This window comes from Acytostelium subglobosum (assembly GCF_000787575.1).
Source record: "Acytostelium subglobosum LB1 DNA, scaffold: scaffold13, whole genome shotgun sequence".
NCBI classification, from domain to species: Eukaryota; Evosea; class Eumycetozoa; order Acytosteliales; family Acytosteliaceae; genus Acytostelium; species Acytostelium subglobosum.
In genome coordinates this window covers 151,836-170,929 of record NW_012236520.1, presented here as the reverse complement: position 1 = coordinate 170,929, position 19,094 = coordinate 151,836, and the positions used below count along the sequence as shown (strand labels likewise).

At 45.2% G+C, this 19,094-nt stretch overlaps 5 protein-coding genes across 5 annotated transcripts; 2 read left to right on the top strand and 3 right to left on the bottom strand.

The window, feature by feature from the left end:
• Positions 1-135: 135 nt before the first annotated feature.
• On the bottom strand, positions 136-4,389 carry SAMD00019534_067240 (hypothetical protein; the record flags this gene model as incomplete). The annotated part of the gene is made up of 3 exons (XM_012897836.1): positions 136-2,959; positions 3,031-3,855; positions 3,953-4,389. 3 exons carry the CDS (start codon positions 4,387-4,389, stop codon positions 136-138), a joined length of 4,086 nt encoding a protein of 1,361 aa, XP_012753290.1.
• Positions 4,390-4,971: 582 nt separating this feature from the next.
• Positions 4,972-6,095, bottom strand: SAMD00019534_067230 (hypothetical protein; the record flags this gene model as incomplete). The annotated part of the gene is made up of 2 exons (XM_012897835.1): positions 4,972-5,865; positions 5,922-6,095. 2 exons carry the CDS (start codon positions 6,093-6,095, stop codon positions 4,972-4,974), a joined length of 1,068 nt encoding a protein of 355 aa, XP_012753289.1.
• Positions 6,096-6,624: 529 nt separating this feature from the next.
• Positions 6,625-8,190, bottom strand: SAMD00019534_067220 (hypothetical protein; the record flags this gene model as incomplete). Its single annotated transcript, XM_012897834.1, has 2 exons — positions 6,625-6,648; positions 6,751-8,190. The coding sequence occupies 2 exons, from the start codon at positions 8,188-8,190 to the stop codon at positions 6,625-6,627; spliced, it is 1,464 nt and encodes a 487-aa protein (XP_012753288.1).
• A 1,353-nt stretch (positions 8,191-9,543) lies between these two features.
• SAMD00019534_067210 (hypothetical protein) lies at positions 9,544-11,178 on the top strand (the record flags this gene model as incomplete). The annotated part of the gene is made up of 3 exons (XM_012897833.1): positions 9,544-10,134; positions 10,206-10,739; positions 10,813-11,178. The coding sequence occupies 3 exons, from the start codon at positions 9,544-9,546 to the stop codon at positions 11,176-11,178; spliced, it is 1,491 nt and encodes a 496-aa protein (XP_012753287.1).
• Positions 11,179-11,804: 626 nt separating this feature from the next.
• On the top strand, positions 11,805-18,928 carry SAMD00019534_067200 (hypothetical protein; the record flags this gene model as incomplete). Its single annotated transcript, XM_012897832.1, has 13 exons — positions 11,805-11,874; positions 11,954-14,016; positions 14,088-14,384; positions 14,491-15,219; positions 15,285-15,338; positions 15,411-16,115; positions 16,189-16,572; positions 16,644-17,027; positions 17,101-17,154; positions 17,233-17,937; positions 18,012-18,065; positions 18,145-18,852; positions 18,917-18,928. 13 exons carry the CDS (start codon positions 11,805-11,807, stop codon positions 18,926-18,928), a joined length of 6,219 nt encoding a protein of 2,072 aa, XP_012753286.1.
• Between the last annotated feature and the right edge of the window lie 166 nt (positions 18,929-19,094).

Below are 19,094 nucleotides of genomic sequence, written 5' to 3'. Positions count from 1 at the left end.
ATGATTTAACATCTCATCTTCGTCTTTATTTGATCAAATTAGACCAACGAAAGTGATTGATTGGGGTGGTGATGTGATCGAGTGTGGGACGTGATTGAGGCATGGATAAAGTAATACTAATGGTTGACACCTTATTTATTTCTTTAGCTTCTTCTTTGGATTGTCACCGTCCAGGAGTGGAGAGGACAGTGGAGTTGGCGTGAGAACTAGGTGTTGGAAGAGTGTCGAGTACTTTTGTTGGAAAGTATTGTTGGACTTGAATATACGGACGATACGATCGTTCAAATCAATGTTGTTCAGTCCTTCGTTAATATGTTGATGATCTTTGTTGTTGGTGCCTGCTCCACTTCCACCTGACCCTGATCCTGATCCAGTAGTTCCAGTTCCAGATCCAGTTGTATTCTTGTTGCCAGAGTGATCTCCAGCGTGATGTGTATATTTCTTAAAGTACAGGTTGTAGAAGTAGAGTATCCTCTCGAGTAGTCGCTTATCATTGGTGTTGGCTGAAATCAGATCGTAGACGGTAGATGTAAAGTTGGCCGTTTGTCGCTGTTGCCACGTGGCAAAGACGCCCAGTGAGAATGGGTGGAAGTGTGGCGACAGTGAGATCAACTCGGACAGCATCTTGCTGTTGGCATTGGTCTCTTTGAGACCGACCGACAGCTGTAGCAGTATCTCGCTGTGTGCCAGCGGGTCCAGTCGATGCGCAATGACCGGGAACACCTTGAGTAGCAGGGTGTGCTGCGCGCGGTCTTCGGCCAGCAGCAGCTGCCACACGTACGTTTGCTCAAAGGACTCCAGGTGGAAGGCGTGGTCGACCAGCGCCAGCGAGGCGTTGCCAAACATCCTGAACTCGCCCATCGCCAACTTGTTGCACAATCGATACAGCTGTTTGGGGTCGATGTAGTCGAGAACCAGCATCATCAGCTCGCTGTTGCCAATCGTGAACGATGGCATGTATCTGTACAGTGTTGGCAGCACGTAGAACATGAGGCTTTGCTCGTCTTGCAGTCGTTTGCAATCGGTAATAATATGTTCGATCATGTAGCTGTTGTTGTTGCTGTTGTTGAGGTTGCCACTGCTACTGCTGATGCTGCTGTTGCCAGTGTGAAGATAGTTGATAAACTTTTGGTAGACGGATAGGATGTTCTTGGTGGCAGGATTGAGATCGGTGACGGACTCGACCAACTTCTCCACTTTGTACAACTCCTCCTCATTGTCGGCGGCCGCTGCTGCGCCCGCACCCATGGACATCGTGTCCACAATGATTCCATTGCTCGCTGGCGGCGTTGATGTAGTCGTGTGTTCAAACAAGAGTGAAGTGTTGTCAATGTCTGGATAGAGGTAGCTGTTTGAGTTGGTGCTCAGTGTCAGTCCACCATAGGATGTCACTATCTGCCATATCAGCAGATTGTAACTGATTGCTGGCTCCAACTTGTACATCTCCTTGAGCAAGCTCATCATGGCTTCGCTAGTGTGTGGTGGTTGATGATGCTGTTGCGGACTCGCTGAGCATGCCTTGAACAGATGATGGATGGGCTGGAAGCTGGTGAATAGGGATAGGGGAGAGAGTGTGTCTGAGAACTGTGGCTTGAACGCTGTGTTTAGATAGCTAGAGAGTGCCGTGGTCAGCTCGTTCTGTGCGGCTGAGTTGTCTTTGAGCTTGGCCATCTGCTGGGCAAAGTTGGTGAGGATTGACTTGAGTGTGGAGCTGAGGTTGATCGGCTGGTAGTCAGCCTTTGAGTTGCCAGTGGTCAGCAAGATGTCGGGAACGTCTACGCGACACTCCTCGTCAATTGTAATGTTCTCAGTTTGTTCGCTTGATATCACCATCTTGTCATCATCTGTTGTGGTCGTCGATTCATTGGTCATTGATGTCTGTGTCTGTGTCTGGGTCTGTGGCTGTGGGTGTGGGTGTGTTGGTACCTGTGATTGAGGAGTGGTATTGGTCGTGGCAGACTTGGCAGGCGGTTGATGGTCCTGCACAATCTCCATCGGTTGATGCTGGCTGGGGGATGGAGCTGGCGGGTTGGCCGGCAGTGATTGCGAGGAAAGTGAGAGGGGAGTTGGTTTGCCAGGGAATGATGTGGAGGATGAGGCAGCCGCGGTCGATGCTGATGTCGGTGTTGTAGGAGTGTGATCATGCTTCTTTGTAATCGATGGGTGTGCAGTGTCATCTTTGGATTGCTGTTGTGATTGAGAATGTTCGCTATTCTCTCTATCCCTCTGTTCTCTATCTCTTTTGTTCGTCGTTGTCGTGGTCGTCGTGCTCGCGGACAAATCTTGTCCTTGCCCTTGCTGTTGCTGTGTGGGTGGGGCAGTGGTACTACTGCTGCCAATGTTCTGAGATGAAAGGTTTGGAGTTGTGGAGGTGGACGAGGTGAGAGGAGTGTGAGAGAGAGGTGTAGTCGCAGAGCTTCTCAGTGATGGAGTCGCAGGCTTGCTTGATGGTAGAGAGTGTGAGATCGGTGTTTGGGCGGTTACAGGTGTTGTCGACTGTGCTGCCACTGCTGCTGTGGGGATCGGAGCACCCACCTCCTTCATCTGCACGTCCTCCTTCTCATCCTTCTCCTTGTTGATTAGCTGTTGCTGGTGTTGGCCATCCTCAAGCTTCAATGATTGTGGTGGTGGATTGACTGGAAGTTGCTGTTGCTGTGAGATGTTTTGCTGTGATTGAATCAATGGTGATTGCTTCAAATGACCAAGCGGCATCTGATGACTGCTGCCAAACTGAGGTGAGGAGCCAAGAGAATGGGGCTTGAACTGCCCTGGAGCAGGTGTCGGTCTCTGAGGTGATTGTTGTGGTTGCGGTGGCTGCTGTTGTTGAGGTGGTACTCCACCAGCAGGAGGATGAGGGTGATGTTGTGGACCTCCTGCCATGAAATGTGAGAAATACACCTTGACCTTATCATACAATGCAGGACTCAGACACTCTGTTGAGAATATTGGTTCCAATGAGCTATATATTGTGAGGACATGTCAGTCAGTATGATTGATTGAATGGATGAATGAATGAGTTGGGATACATACGGCACAACACTCTTGTCCAATGTGTTGGCGAATGCAGTGTTGATACCATTCTTGATCATATCCTTCCTGCTCTTGTCATGATTCTCCAAGAGATAGAGGATAAACTCGACAAGGTCTACAGTCATGTCTGAGTACTTCTTGATTGAGCAGGCCATCAGCAACAGTGCCGGCTCGATATTCATGATCGAATCGAGCTTGCCATCATAGTAGAGCCAATCGTAAAACAATGCCTGCTTGGCATAGAGTCGCCACTGGTCCTTGCAATGCTTGAGCAGCCAGCCAATGATGGCCCAGCGCGGCACAATGTCGCTGCAGAGCACGTGGTTGGGCGGGTGGTAGCAGCAACAGATGTATCGGATCAGGTCGGGAATGAGTGACTCAGACTCGGGCGTGGGGAGATGCTTGGTGACGAACCACTGCTGGTAGCGCTTCTGGTAGCCAAAGCGCACCTCCTTCAGGATGAACAGCACCTGTGTCTCCATCTCGGGCGATAGACGGAACTGCAGGTGGTGCTTGGGCGTCGGGATGCGCATGATACTAGACAAGTCGGCAAACGAACTGGAGAATGATGCCGGCTTGGTGTTGAGGTCCTTCCAAAGCTGCTCAAACTCGGGCAGCTTGCACGTCGAGAGGTAGTGTAGCACACGTACCAGGTCCCTGCCAATCGTGATTGATTCGTTGAACTTGTTCCTGAGCAGATCGAGGCAGAATGTGGTCTCTGCTTCGCGCAGCGAATTGAACTGTGGCTTCAAGTGGTCCTGCAACAAGCGCAGGAATGTATAAAGTGCTGTCGGTATAAACATCGAGCGATTGTATAGCCATGTCCTGTAAGGTGATGGGAAGGGAAGGAGTGAGTATGTGTGATCGATCAATCATGTGATTGGAATGATTCCATGTTTGAACGATGCGTAATGATACTCACTTGTTTGTTGATATGATTGAAAGGAGGTTGGTGGCCAGTGTAATGTTCTTGGGCGTGGTGTTGCCACTGTAGATGTGTCGCATTAGGAGTGCGGCTATGGCCTCACTGTCGTGGTGATTGGCAGAGATTAGCTCAGACAGCAGCCAGAGTAGTTGTGCGCGAGGGAAGTCGTTCAGCTTTTGAAAGCGATCATTGATCAGTTTCTTCAGTTGCTGACAGCAGAATTGTAGTGAATCCTTGGTGACGATTGTCAAGTACTTCCAGAATTGATTGTGACCGTACACCAACACGGCGTACAACAATGCCACTGTCACATCAGCATGTCTATCCGGTCCCTCGCCCACACGATCCATCAATGCAGCCAATATCTCTGTCTCACTAGTTGTATTCAATACCTGTTCAATCTTCTCATACTGTTCTCTCCAACTCTGTAGCATGTATCACAGTCATACCATGTCAGTTAGTATATGTTTGATTGATTGAATGAATGATTGAATGATCGAAACATACAGCCTCGAGCGAATCCTGCTCATCGAGTTCACGTTTAAAGCATAGTCTTGGTTTGGTACTGTTTGTTGATGTTGTTAATGCTGTTGTTGTTGTTGGAGGAGTTGTTGTTGTTGGTACTTGTTGAGGCTGTGATTGTTGTTGTTGTTGCTGCAGAGGTAGCAGAGGTTGCAAAGTTTGATTACTCATTATATTATTATCATATATATATATATATTAGGTATTAAGTATGTACATGTATCTTCTGTTCAATCAATCAAACACAGATATATATATCCGTTGATGATCAGTATCACTGTCTGGTGTTGTTCATCCAATTTGAATGTTGGGTTTGGTGGTGGATGTGTTGCTTTTGAATGAAAAGTGGTGATGACCAAACTGGTCACTTCATTCTTTCAATGGCATTCATTCAATTTGATTGATTAGATGGAAAGATAATAACATTATGTTTAATTATTATTATTATTATTGTCCTGATGTATACAATGTGATTTACTACTATCACAGCAGTACTAGGACCATGTCTTCATAACAGTCTTTGTTGAGAATGATAAACTGAAGCTCCTTGATCTCTTACTTATACTACTACTGCTTGTGTTGGTAGTAGTGTTGTTACTATTATCGCCAATACTACTACTACTACTACTGCTAATGGTGGTAGTATGCTGCTCTTCAATACTATCTATGTTGTCAACAACAATGCTGGCAGTCGGTCCGCCACACTGGTGTTGTTGATGATTGATTGTTGTTGAAGTTGTTGTCAATGTAATTGGTGCTGGCATTGTATTCCTATTATTATTATTATTATTGTTGTTATGTGTTGATGGTGAAGGTATCTTATCAGAGGCAAACGATGAGAATGATGAAGGTTTCAGAATGATGTTGTTGGTCGATGGCATTGATGTGGACATTGTTGGTTGATCTCTAGACGACATTAGACGCCGACTGCCACTGCTGGATGGAGATGAAGACAGTACACCCCTAGATGACAGTGATACCGACGGTGATGATGACGATGCCAAAGATGATGAAGAAGACATTTGTGAAGTATATGATGATGATGTACTACTGCTACCACCACTACTACTACCACTACTACTGCCACTACTTGTACCAGTGCTGGTCATTGGAGTAGTTGGATGATTGTTCGCCTTGAGATGATTATATACCTTATCCTGCTTGCTCATCATATGATCGACCATGTTTGAACGCTTCAACATGTACTCTCTTATATTGAACTCTGCCTCATCCATCAAGTCATTCTCAGCCTTGATGAATGAATGTGTTTCAATTATCTTTATCCATTCGTCCATCTCCACCTTTGTCTCTGCAGCCATATAATATACACGATCAGGTGTAATTATATTGAAGCAATGATCATACTCATCGATAACATCTGGTACAATCTATGATTGATTGTTAGTTGTTGTATCGATTGATCAATCAATAGACTCAACCTTACACTTATGATTGCTCTCATCAGTTGTATATAACCAGACATTCCTTTATCCGATGGTGATCTACTGTAACATAGACGACTGTCTGCACCAAGCATGAACCATCGTTTCTGCCACTTTGTGTTGATACGTCCTCTCTTGAACAAGTATCCTCTATTTGTTAGTTTGTTGATGGCCATTATAATAAATAAATCTTATATATATATCTCTATGTACAAATAATAATTTTCTAATTAGACAGATAATAACAAACACAACATCATCTTGAAGATTGATTGATTATGTGAGTTGTGTGTTTGTGTGTTTGTTGAACGTGATGATAATTATGACGGATTCAACCCGAATTAGATATTTGATTATGTAAGCTCGGAAGCCCTCCTTCGTCAAGATGGCTGATATTTGACTCCCACACACTGAAGCTTTTAAAAATAACCTTGTTTGAGGCCTTGTGGATATAAGGGTAAGGGTCCGGTGCGTGGTTTTGTTGGTCTCGGTGTGTGGAGGTAGACGCCGCGACGCGTGATGAAAGGTCAACTCTCGTTGCCAATCATCGACCACTCTCTCTGCCTTTAGGGAGAGGTGTTTATAAAGTTTGTAGAGTGCAGTGTAGCGTGAGTGTGTCAGTTGACCAATGATCTCTCATTTGGGTCGCCCAATCTAAAGTCATTGATTCGTCTATGTGTAAAGATGGCAATGATCTAAGCCAATCTAAGTTGTGAATGGAGACCATACCTGTGTTTGTGTGATGTGATTGAAGGGAGAGCGAGAGAGTGTGTAAGTGGCTTTTGTTGTGAGGCCCGGTCATGATCAACAAACAACAACAAACTAACATACTCTAATATATTTATCAGCTGATCCACTGAATAGATGATAGGAGGAACTGGTTAGAGCGTGTAGGAAACTACGATGGCCAGTGATTGTGCGTTGATTCTGGAAGTTGCGAAGGTCCCATGTCTTGATTGTGTGGTCGAATGAGCCACTGAATAGGTAGCCGCCACACATGTGCAGTTGCCACACCTCCCACTTGTGCGCATTCTTGATGATGTTGACCTTGTTGTGCTCGCGTAGATCCCATGTGTTGATGTGTAGGTAATCGGTGCCCGTGGCCACCGTGTTGCAGTCGACCAGGGCCATCGACAGGACCTTGCCCGTGGCCGGGTTCTCCTTGGTGGATACGCACTGCATCGTGTTGAGGTCCCAGATCTTGACGGTCTTGTCGGACGACCCGCTGACCAGATGGTGATTGTGCACCGACATGGTGTTGACGCCGCGCGTGTGCTCCTTCAGGTCGAGCATTGGCACCAGGGTCTTTTTGTTCCACACCTTGATCGTCTCGTCGCCCGAGCTGATCAGCACATTTTCCTTGATGGCCAGCGAAAAGATCTTGGTGTTGTGCTCCCGCAGTATCGACTTGCAGTGGCGACGCTTCAGGTCCCACACGCGTATCTTGTGATCGTTCGAGCCACTGTACAGTCGCTTGCCATCCGAGAGCAGCGCCCAGATTGTGAGTTCGTGGCCTTGGAAAGTGTGCACATGCTTGAGCGTATCCAGGTTGTACATCTTGATGGTGGAGTCGTGCGAGCCCGAGAACAAGTAGTTGTCATCGACCTCGAGTGATGTGACGCCAAGCTGATGTCCACCAACTATCTCCTTGTGACATGTGATGTCGTCCACACTCCAAGGATGTCCGCGCATTGTATATCGTCGCTTCCAAGGCGCGCTTTCTGTATGTTCTTTGGCTTCGAATCGCGGTGCGGCGACGGCGCCACAACCTTTATCGCCCTGTCTATTGGCCGACTCGAGCAGAGGTGATAGACTGTTGGAGAGACATATGCGATCGACATCCACCTGCGAGTAGAATGAGAAATGTCTGCGATATAGCAACTGCCATAGACTGTCATCTTGAAGTATGTTATAGAACAGCTTGCAAGTCTGTGCGAATGAAATGATGCTCCTGAATGAGTCCAATCTATATTGTTCATAACGACTCAGCTTTGAGTTTGTCGTCATTGTTGTGGAGGTGGTGTTGGTGGCTGTGGCTGTGGTCATCGCCGACGATGTTGATGATGACAATGATGATGACAATGATGATGATGATGATGATGTCAGATCTTCATCGTTATCATGTGAGAATATGAGGTCATTGTAGAATGGCGTAAATATGTTTAACAGTATCTCAATTGGTAGGTCTAATATTGTAATTTGTAGTTGTTGTGCTGCTAATACTTCATTATGTAAATGTATCTGTTTGATTGAGTTTGTGAGAACAACCATCTCATCACCATTACTATTATTATTATTATTATTATGATTGTTGTCGTTATTGTTGTTGCAGTTGACAATAGTACTGTTGTTATTATTATTGTTACTTGAACTGTTATGTGGCATGTTGTTATGTTGTGTTGAACTTATGTATTATTATTATTTATTATTGTTGTTGCGCATTATAACTTGTTATTATCCTTAATACCTGTATTCATTCATTGTGTTTGTTTGATTACCCTTTTGCCAAAGGTCTCGAGAGGTCTCTTCCATTCAATGGTCTCAACCTCAGGTTCACACACAAACAGAAGTGTTTCGTCAACCACTTGGAATTCTATTTACCTTCCACTAACTTTTTATTTATTTTATTCAGCAACTGCAAAGATAGTCTTTGTTACCAAGCTCAGTGCAATCCCGTCAATATCAACAGATAGTAATTGTTGTTGTCAGCTAAGAACAACAATAACTACAACAACACTAAAAGTGCAAAGATAGATAGATGAAACCGAGACACGAGACAGTGATAGAGTTGGAGACAACAAGACACTCACTTCTTACTTACTACCATGTACCAGATAATAGGTTTTTCTTTATTGGGTGGAAGGACATCACGCCACCATTGTAGAAACAACCAATACTTTAACTCAGAAGTAGGAGGAGATAGATAGAATGACAATCTTGGTAACAAGATACCAATTTCTGTTTAGATTATAGTACCATGGTAAACATAGTCATAGATTGAATTAGTGGAATGAGTAGATGAGTTAGTGTGAAAACACCACCCATTGACATTGTCGAGATGAAAGGACGACGACAGTAGGAAGAAGTAAGCTTTGACCAAGCATCAGTCAAGTCTCTCTCGCAGACTACTGTCCACTGACCATTGCTAGATGAAGGTAACAATCGAGGTTGTGTTGGACCGCATGTGTGGGAGCAAGGGTCCCAAATTCCCGTCTTCTTTACAGATTGCGGAGCGAACTAAAAAGGAAACAGATAGGCAAACACTGTTGTTGGTGTTGGGTTGGGGGCGTGTGTATGTTTGTGTAGTTTGGGGGTGGGGCGTGTGTGTGAGTCATAGGTGTGTCGTCTTCTGCAGAATGGTGTGTAGATGTGGAGAAGGACAAGCGTGGTAATGTGTGGCGAATAAAGGTTGTAACAATGTGTGAATTGGTGGACCAAGAGACATGTTTGTTTGTTTCATCGTCGTCATTGAAAGCTTTCATTCAATTCAAAGATATAAACAACAACAACAACATTGCCCAATATCCGTAGCCACCTAATCATCTCATTCACTCACTCACTGACTCACTATCCACCTTAATATATTAAACTCAAACTTTGAGACCAACAACAAACAAACAAAGAATGAACCTTACAACTGCTGTTGAGCACTCATTCGAATCCACACTTCTCAAGAAGCATCCAATGTTGGCAACCAAGGACCCGTCTCAACAACAACCACACCTCCAACAACTACCTCCACAACAACATGAAGTAGACAAGGACAAAGAGAATGACATGGACATGAACAAAGATAACAACAATGTCATCAAACATGATATAGATACAATGCCAGCTGATATCACCACTGACACTGACAATGCCACTGCTACTGCCACTGACAGTACCACTGTCGCATCCGGGTCATCGTCCTCCTCATTCACCAATCCCAAGTATCACCCAGAGTCCCACCACCACGAAGATCATCACTTCAAAATAGGACAGTATCTGTCCTATAACTGGTCCTACATGTTTGGCAAGTGGTCCGAGCGCCTCAACAGTCTACGTGAGGTACTCAAGAGCTACTCTACCTCGGCCATCGACATCCCTTTGACTATTGATGACCTGACCGAAGACGACTTTGTCCAACACTCCTACGATGACCTACTGCTGCACACCTACTCTGAGAAGGACCTTGAGAACATGTGTAGAGAGCATGGTATATATGATGCTGTCGTAAGTGATCACATTCATAATCAATCACAATTATAATAATGTACATGTACTTACCTATCCTGCCAATCCAGCGCGACAGAGGATATGAACATACAAAGGTGGTGATCGATGTGTCCGATCCATATGTCCACAGATTGATGTACACTGATGAGTCATTGGCACACAGAAAGGGCTCTGCCATTTATCTGGTTGATTGTTTCCTTCGCAGAAAGGATGACTTTGCCCTGTGTGACATCAACGCCAAATACTCGCCCAATGTCAGTGGCCATGCTCATGTTTCCAGCGCCATCACTACACATATACCCAAGTTCTCATTTACCGGGGAGTACTATGTGTGGCCCTCGACAGAGTGCGGCAAAGACTTCCTAAAGAAGAATATTGGAGACAATGTGTACCAGGCCACCAACATTGAGTGGCTATGCCTTCACGACCCCAACAAAGACTTTACAAAGGAGCGTCCACCTCTGCCTGGCCAACAACACCCCGGTCTGGGCATTGCCAGGAGGTTCGACAAGCTCCTAGTCGCTGGTGCCACCAAGCAGAAGCGTGACTTCCTTCTCAACACTCCATTTAGATTCCACAATGCATTGCTCTACCAATCAGATGTATGTATAATCAGATTGAAACGTTTGTTTAAACACTTATCTAACAAGATCAATCAATCAATCAATCATATAGGAGTACTTCTTCATTGATCCCTCTACTCAAGCATTCTTCTTGACACTGGTTGGTGACTTGGAGTCGGATATTCATCAGTTTGGTCTGGTTCCAGTGGCATGGGCATTCGAGTTTGGTTGTGTCAAGGAAAGAGACACTGGAAAGACAGTGAGATGGGACTTCCATCAACAGATAAGACCAATTTCAAATAGGATGAAGGCATACTTCCGCAGTGCTGACTACATCTCCTACGTCAAGAAGAACACCAAGTCTGGTTTGTTCTATATCGATTGGAAGGGACATCCATCATTGAGCCACTTCCATGAAGATGGTGAGCAAATCAATCAATCAGAGGCAGCACCATCCATTGCCGACAAAACCAAGTAAAGTAAAGTAATAATAAACTCTCTGTACAAAGTAAGCACAACATGGTCCTTTTGATCCATCACTCTCATCTTTGATTCCCTATATTTATTATTAGCCACCTCTACCTGATCAATGATCATATCCTCCAATCATATATATGCATGTGGTTGTTGAAGTGGGTGGAAGACAGACCTAATTGAAGATAGCCAAACATGTTCAGCAACCAACACTAGCTACCCCGACAACTGGTTCCTGCAAACCTGTTTCCCAAAGAGTGGTGGCTCATTTACATTACCTCTGGCTACTTCAATTCCACTACCCTTTGAATGAATGGGGTGGCCTGATTTGAAGTAGAAAAAGGTAATGTATGGGCTCTAGCTACCTCATATCAACTACATTGTGCATGATTGTAGGTGATACAATAACTAGGGGTAGTGAAAGGATTATGGTAAGTGATTATGAAGAGGTACGGGAATATTTAAATAGTACCTTAAGTCCATCTATTTTTAGAATCATTAATAGTATTAATAATAATAGTAAAAAAATAATAGTAAATAAAATAAATATTCTTTATAATTAACCATCCAACTCTATATTAATAATAATAATAATAATTATTAATAATTAAAAATCCAACTCTATTATTAATGAAGTTACATACTAGTATCTTCTTGGTGTTGGTGTTCGCACTCTACATCGGTCATACTGTTTCTCAGAGTAAATATTTTTGTCCATCAAAACCAATCTAGACATATCATTAACTATCAAATATTATTATTTTCCTCTTTTCCATTAGACTCTGATCATGACTTGTGCCGTGGATTCTCATGTCCTGTCGGCTATGAGTGTAAAGATGATTGCGGTAAAGCAATATGCGTGTTATGTTCAACACCAACAACCACAACTACCACAATAACAACTGTTCTCGAAGCATGTGCCAACGTCCATTGTCCTGTTGGCACCATCTGTGCCATTGTCCGAGGCAACCCAACATGTCTCAGCACCACCTCCTCTCAGATCACCTCAGGCACAACTAATCCTTGTTCATTGATTAGATGTGGCTATGGTTCAATCTGCCAGATCATCAATGGTTATACCCAATGTGTCCCCATCACCTCTGCATCCACGGTGGCCACCACAACGTTGTCAACACAGTCCACTGTTGCCTCAACAACCTTCTCCACTGTTGCTACTCAAACAGCATCAACTGTGGTAACAACGACAATATCCACACAGTCCACAGTGGCCAGCACTATTGTCACGTCGTCATCGATGACATCGCCTGTCTCGACAGTGGCAACCACATCAGTCTCCACCCAATCAACAGTTGCAAGCACTGTTGCCGGTGCATCGACCTCAACAATGTCGACGACAGTGAGCACCACTGCCACTACCACTGCCTCGACAACGGGACCAGCTTCAACCATCACTCAAACAACATCTGCCACGACAACGGTTACAACGACCTCAAAGCCAACAACCATGTCGACCACAGTGAGCACTACCGCCTCTACCACTGCCTCAACAACTGGTCCAGCCTCAACGATCACTCAAACAACATCTGCCACGACTACCGTAACAACGACGTCCAAGCCAACAACCATGTCAACAACATTGTCAACCACTGTTAGCACCACAGTCTCCACACAGTCAACAGTTGCCAGCACAGTTGCCGGTGCATCGACCTCAACAATGTCGACCACTGTGAGCACTACTGCCACTACAACAGCCTCGACAACGGGACCAGCTTCAACAATCACCCAAACTTCCTCCGCCACGACAACAGTCACAACGACATCCAAGCCAACAACCATGTCGACCACAGTGAGCACTACCGCCTCTACCACTGCCTCGACAACTGGTCCAGCCTCAACCATCACTCAAACAACTACTGCCACGACTACAATTTCAACGACCTCCAAGCCAACAACGATGTCTACAACTGTGAGCACTACTCTCTCCACCACAGCATCAACGACGGGACCAGCCTCAACCATCACTCAAACAACTACCGCCACGACCACAGTGTCCACAACTTCCAGGCCAACAACTATGTCGACGACTGTGAGCACCACTATCTCCACCACAGCATCAACAACGGGACCATCCTCAACGATCACTCAAACAACCTCTGCCACGACAACTGTTACAACGACCTCCAAGCCAACAACCATGTCAACAACACTGAGCACAACTGTCTCAACCCAGTCAACAGTTGCCAGTGCATCCACCACAGTGAGCACAACCACCTCGGTACCGACGTCAACGATCGTGAGCACAACTGCTACCACCCAAACAACTACCGCCACGACCATTGTGTCCACAACATCCAGGCCAACAACTATGTCTACCACTGTGAGCACCACCGGCACTACAACAGCCTCGACATCTGGTCCAGCCTCAACCATCACTCAAACAACTACCGCCACAACTACAGCTTCAACGACCTCCAAGCCAACAACCATGTCTACAACTGTCAGTACAACAGTCTCCACCCAATCAACAGTTGCAAGCACAAGTGCGGGTGCATCGACCACTGTAAGCACCGTTACCACAACAGCCTCTACTACGGGTCCAGCCACCACTCAGTCCACAACTGTCACTACCACGGCGAGTACCACTTCACCTGCAACCACCACCGCCAGCACGTCCCCTGCCACGACTACATCCCCTGTCACGACCACAGCAACTACCACGTCCCCTGCAACCACCACCGCCAGCACCTCCCCGGCCACAACTACATCCCCGGCCACGACTACATCCCCTGCCACGACCACGGCTACTACCACCACTGCCACTACTGGAGCGGAAGACCCAAAGTTCACTATCCGTGGATATGCATTCTTCGACGCCAACAATGTAGGTTAGATCTATATATACCATTAATCAATCATAATAATAATAATACAAACTAACAATCAATCAATTAGGATGGCATCAATGAAAACAACAATGATGAATACAGAATCAATGGCATCAAGGTTGAGCTATTGGATGAGAATAACAATATTTTGAACACTGCTAATACTGACACCAGCAAGCTCAACAATGCCTTTGTGTTCTCTCCTGTCCGGGCTGGCAAGTACTGCATCAGGATGACTGATGTCCAATTCCCAGCAACTCCTACACCCCGGGTCCAATTGGCAAAGGAAGTGGAGCCATCAACAAGCTCAGCAGCAATGGAGTCTATTGCTTCAATTTGGATGCATCCACTGCTACTGAGTCTGGTAATACGTTGAAGACCATCCATGGTGGTTTTGTAAGTGTTCCTAGCTAATTGAAAGATCTTGCACAAACATCTGACCAACCGACATCACAAATCAACATTGATAGGTACCCCTTAAAGCATACAACATTCGTGGCTATGCTTTCTATGATGCCAACAAGGATGGTATCAATCAGAACACAGCCACAGAGTTCAGGATCAATGACATCAAGGTTGAACTCGTCAAGGACGGTGCTGTCATTCGCTCAGCCGAAACCGACATCAAGAAGTTCAATGATGCATTCAAGTTCACCAATCTCTTTGGTGGCGACTATTGCATCAGGATGTCTGATCCATCTGGAGTGTTCATCCCAGGTCCCAAGGGACAAGGATCCGGAGCAGTGAATCAACTCGATGCCAATGGAGAGTGGTGCTTCACTTTGGATAGCACAACTGCCACCGAGGCCGCTGCCACCTTGATGACGGTGCACAGTGGATGGGTTGCCAAAAACCCACTCGCAGTCCTCGGCTATGCATTCTATGATGACAACAAAGATGGCAACGATCAGAACACAACACATGAGTACAGGATCAAGGACATCGATGTTGAGCTCACCAATGAGGCTGGTGACGTCTTGGCCACTGGCAAGACTGACACTACCAAGGGCAACATGGCGTACTTTTTCGACGGTCTTCTCCCTAACAAGTACTGCATCAAGATGACCGATCCCAAGGGAATCTTTGTTCCAGGTCCAATGGGCACAGTTGCGCCAAAGAATGATCTCGATTCCAATGGCAAGCACTGCTTCACTTTGAGCCAAAGCAACGGTAACAGCATGTCTATCAATGGTGGTTTTGTAAGTACAATCACATTTAAGAATGTAAGAAAGACCGCCCCACTAACATACACATGAACTACTAGGTTGCCGCTAAACCCCTCACTATTCGTGGATATGCCTTCTATGATGCTGAAAAGGTATAGTGTTTAGCAGCTTTATTCACTACTGGACTGATATACTAATGCCCTCATCGATATACAAACAAACAGAATGGAATCAATGCGAATACGCCAGAGGAGTTCAGGATCAAAGGAATCAAGGTTGATCTCGTGAGGAATTGGGTAGTCATTAGTTCTGCAACTACAGACACGGCCAAGGTCAATGATGCATTCATCTTTGATAACCTCGCTGGAGGCGACTACTGTGTCAAGATGACTGATCCATCTGGCGTGTTCATCCCAGGTCCCAAGGGTATACCCGGTCCAACTAGTCCATCCAATCAGCAGGACTCCAAAGGACAGTATTGTTTCACTTTGGACAGCACAACTGCAACTGAAGAGAATGGCACAAAGATGACCATTCACAGTGGATGGGTTGCCAAGACTCCAATGACAATCCGTGGATATGCTTTCTATGATGACAACAAGGATGGCACCAACCAGAACACACCAGCAGAGTACAGGATCAATGGCATTGATGTCCAACTCACTTATGTTGATACCAATACAGTGATTGCCACTGCCAAGACTGATATCAAACTGGTCAATAATGCATTCAAGTTCACCTATCTCCCATCTGGAAAGTACTGCATCAAGATGACCGATCCATCTGGAAGATACAAACCTGCCCCCATTGGCACATCAACAACTTCTCCCAACAATCACCTTGATTCCGATGGCAATTACTGCTTCACATTGGACTCCACCACTGCAACAGAGTCAAGCAACACCATGATGACCATTCACTCTGGATTCGTAAGTAGATCTAATCCAACTGATCATATATATTGCCTATTGCCTTTGTTTAACGCGGCTCCTATTTCAACAGGTTGCCACAACCGAGTTTACACTACGTGGTTATACCTTCTTTGATGACAACAAAGATGGTGCCAATGAGAATACACCTGCTGAGTACAGGATCAATGGCATTGATGTTGAACTCTCCTCTGATGATGCTGGTGGTGCTGTTATTCGAACTGGCAAGACTAATACCTCCAAGGTCAATGATGCATTCAAGTTCACCAATCTCCAATCGGGCAAGTACTGCATTAAGATGACCGACCCAACTGGCAGATATAAGCCTGCTCCAATTGGCACATCAGCAACTTCTCCCAACAATCACCTTGATTCCGATGGCAAGTACTGCTTCACATTGGACTCCACCACTGCAAACGAGGCTAGCAACACCATGATGACTATCCACTCCGGATACGTAAGTATATCTTATCCAACACACATATTTGACAATTGATCCAACCAGTCTAACGCACCTGTATCCAAAAGGTCCCTACAACTGACTTGACAATCCGTGGCTATGCATTTTATGATAACAACAAGGATGGCAGCAATGAGAACACACCAGCAGAGTACAGGATCAATGGCATTGATGTTGAACTCACCTCTGATGATGCTGGTGGAGCTGTTATTCGTTCGGGCAAGACTGATACCTCCAAGGTCAACGACGCATTCAAATTCGTTGGTCTCCTTGCAGGAAAGTACTGCATCAAGATGACCGATCCATCTGGAAGATACAAGCCTGCCCCCATTGGCACATCAACAACTTCTCCCAACAATCACCTTGATTCCGATGGCAAGTACTGCTTCACATTGGACTCCACCTCGGCAACAGAATCAAGCAACACAATGATGACCATTCACTCTGGATTCGTAAGTAGACTCCGAAGCACAAGGTAGCCTACCATATTCTAACACCCTCCATATCAATCAATCAATATATTAGGTTGCTACCAAGGAATACACTATCCGTGGCTATGCATTCTATGATGACAACAAGGTGAGTGTGGTGGACTGCACTGCTCAAGTCTGCCTGTTTGTGCTTTGCCTTAAATACTAACTAAAAACCAAACAACAGGACGGTATCAATCAGAATATTCCAGCGGAGTTCAGGATCAAAGGAATCAATGTTGTTCTCCTGAACAATGGAAACATCATTCGCAATGGAACAACAGACACGTCCAAGACCAACGAAGCATTCTTCTTTGATAACCTCGCTGGAGGCGACTACTGTGTCAAGATGACTGATCCATCTGGAGTGTTCATCCCAGGTCCCAAGGGTATACCAGGTCCAACTAGTCCATCAAATCAGCAGGATGCCAATGGACAGTACTGCTTCACATTGGACAGCACAACTGCAACTGAAGCGAGTGGCACCAAGATGACCATTCACAGTGGATGGGTTGCCAAGACTCCAATGACAATCCGTGGATATGCTTTCTATGATGACAACAAGGATGGCACCAACCAGAACACACCAGCAGAGTACAGGATCAATGGCATTGATGTCCAACTCACTTATGTTGATACCAATACAGTGATTGCCACCGCCAAGACTGATATCAAACTGGTCAATAATGCATTCAAGTTCACCAATCTCCCATCTGGAAAGTATTGCATCAAGATGACCGATCCATCTGGTAACTACAAGCCCGCCCCCATTGGCAAATTAACAACTTCTCCCAACAATCACCTTGATTCCGATGGCAATTACTGCTTCACATTGGACTCCACCACTGCAACAGAGTCAAACAACACCATGATGACCATTCACTCTGGATACGTAAGTCACTTATCATAGACAAGCATATCAAACCATTGTCTAATCCACCATTCCTCAATCGATCAATTCAATAGGTACCCACCAAGGAATACACTATTCGTGGCTATGCATTTTATGATGCCTACAAGGTGAGTTTGATCTATTCATATTCGTTTGGAACACTTACCGATGATTGACTCCTTCTTCAAAATCACAATCATCAAACAGAATGGAATCAATAATAATACTCAAGAGCAGTTCAGGATGAAAGGAATCATAGTTGATCTGTTGAAGAATGGAGTAGTCATAAGCAGTCGAGTAACAAACATTACCAATGGAAACGATGCAATCCGCTTTGAGAATATCGCTGGAGGTGACTACTGTGTCAAGATGACTGATCCATCAGGAATTTACACCCCAGGTCGCCGAGGTCCAGACAATTTAGAAACTGCCAACAGTCATCTGGATCAGAACGGACAGTATTGCTTCACATTGGACAGCACACTTGCCTATGAAGTCTTTGGAACCTGGATGACCATTCATGGTGCATGGATTGCCAAGATACCATTGGAACTGAGGGGTTATGCATTCTTTGATGCCAATAATGATGGTGTCAACTCGAATGATCCCGCTGAGGTCAGGATCAACGGCATTGATGTTCAACTCACCTTGGAGGATGAAGGTGGCGTTGTTATCCGAACTGGCAAGACTAATACCTCCAGAGTCAATGACGCATTCAGATTCAATGATCTCCCATCTGGAAACTACTGCATCAAGATGACCGACCCATCTGGCGTCTATAAGCCTGGACCCATCGGTTCAGACCCCAATCTTCCCAACAACCAACTGGATGCCACAGGCAAGTACTGCTTCGTTTTGAATACCACCACGGCAAACGAGTTATTCAACACCTTATTGACCATACATGGTGGATTCGTAAGTATATGATGGATTCACTACCAGACAACTTAGAGCTTATATTTACCATCCTTCACTATAGGTTAAGGTCTAACCAGTCATGATCGTTATGTAGCCAGCAATAATTGGTACCACAAACAAGCAAATAAATAAACAATCACCTAGCTATCAGATTGTGGAATGTCACCAACTCTTTCATTCTGAGCCACTCCAATAGTTCATTTCTTATTAAACTATAACTAATCCCCTGACAGTAACAA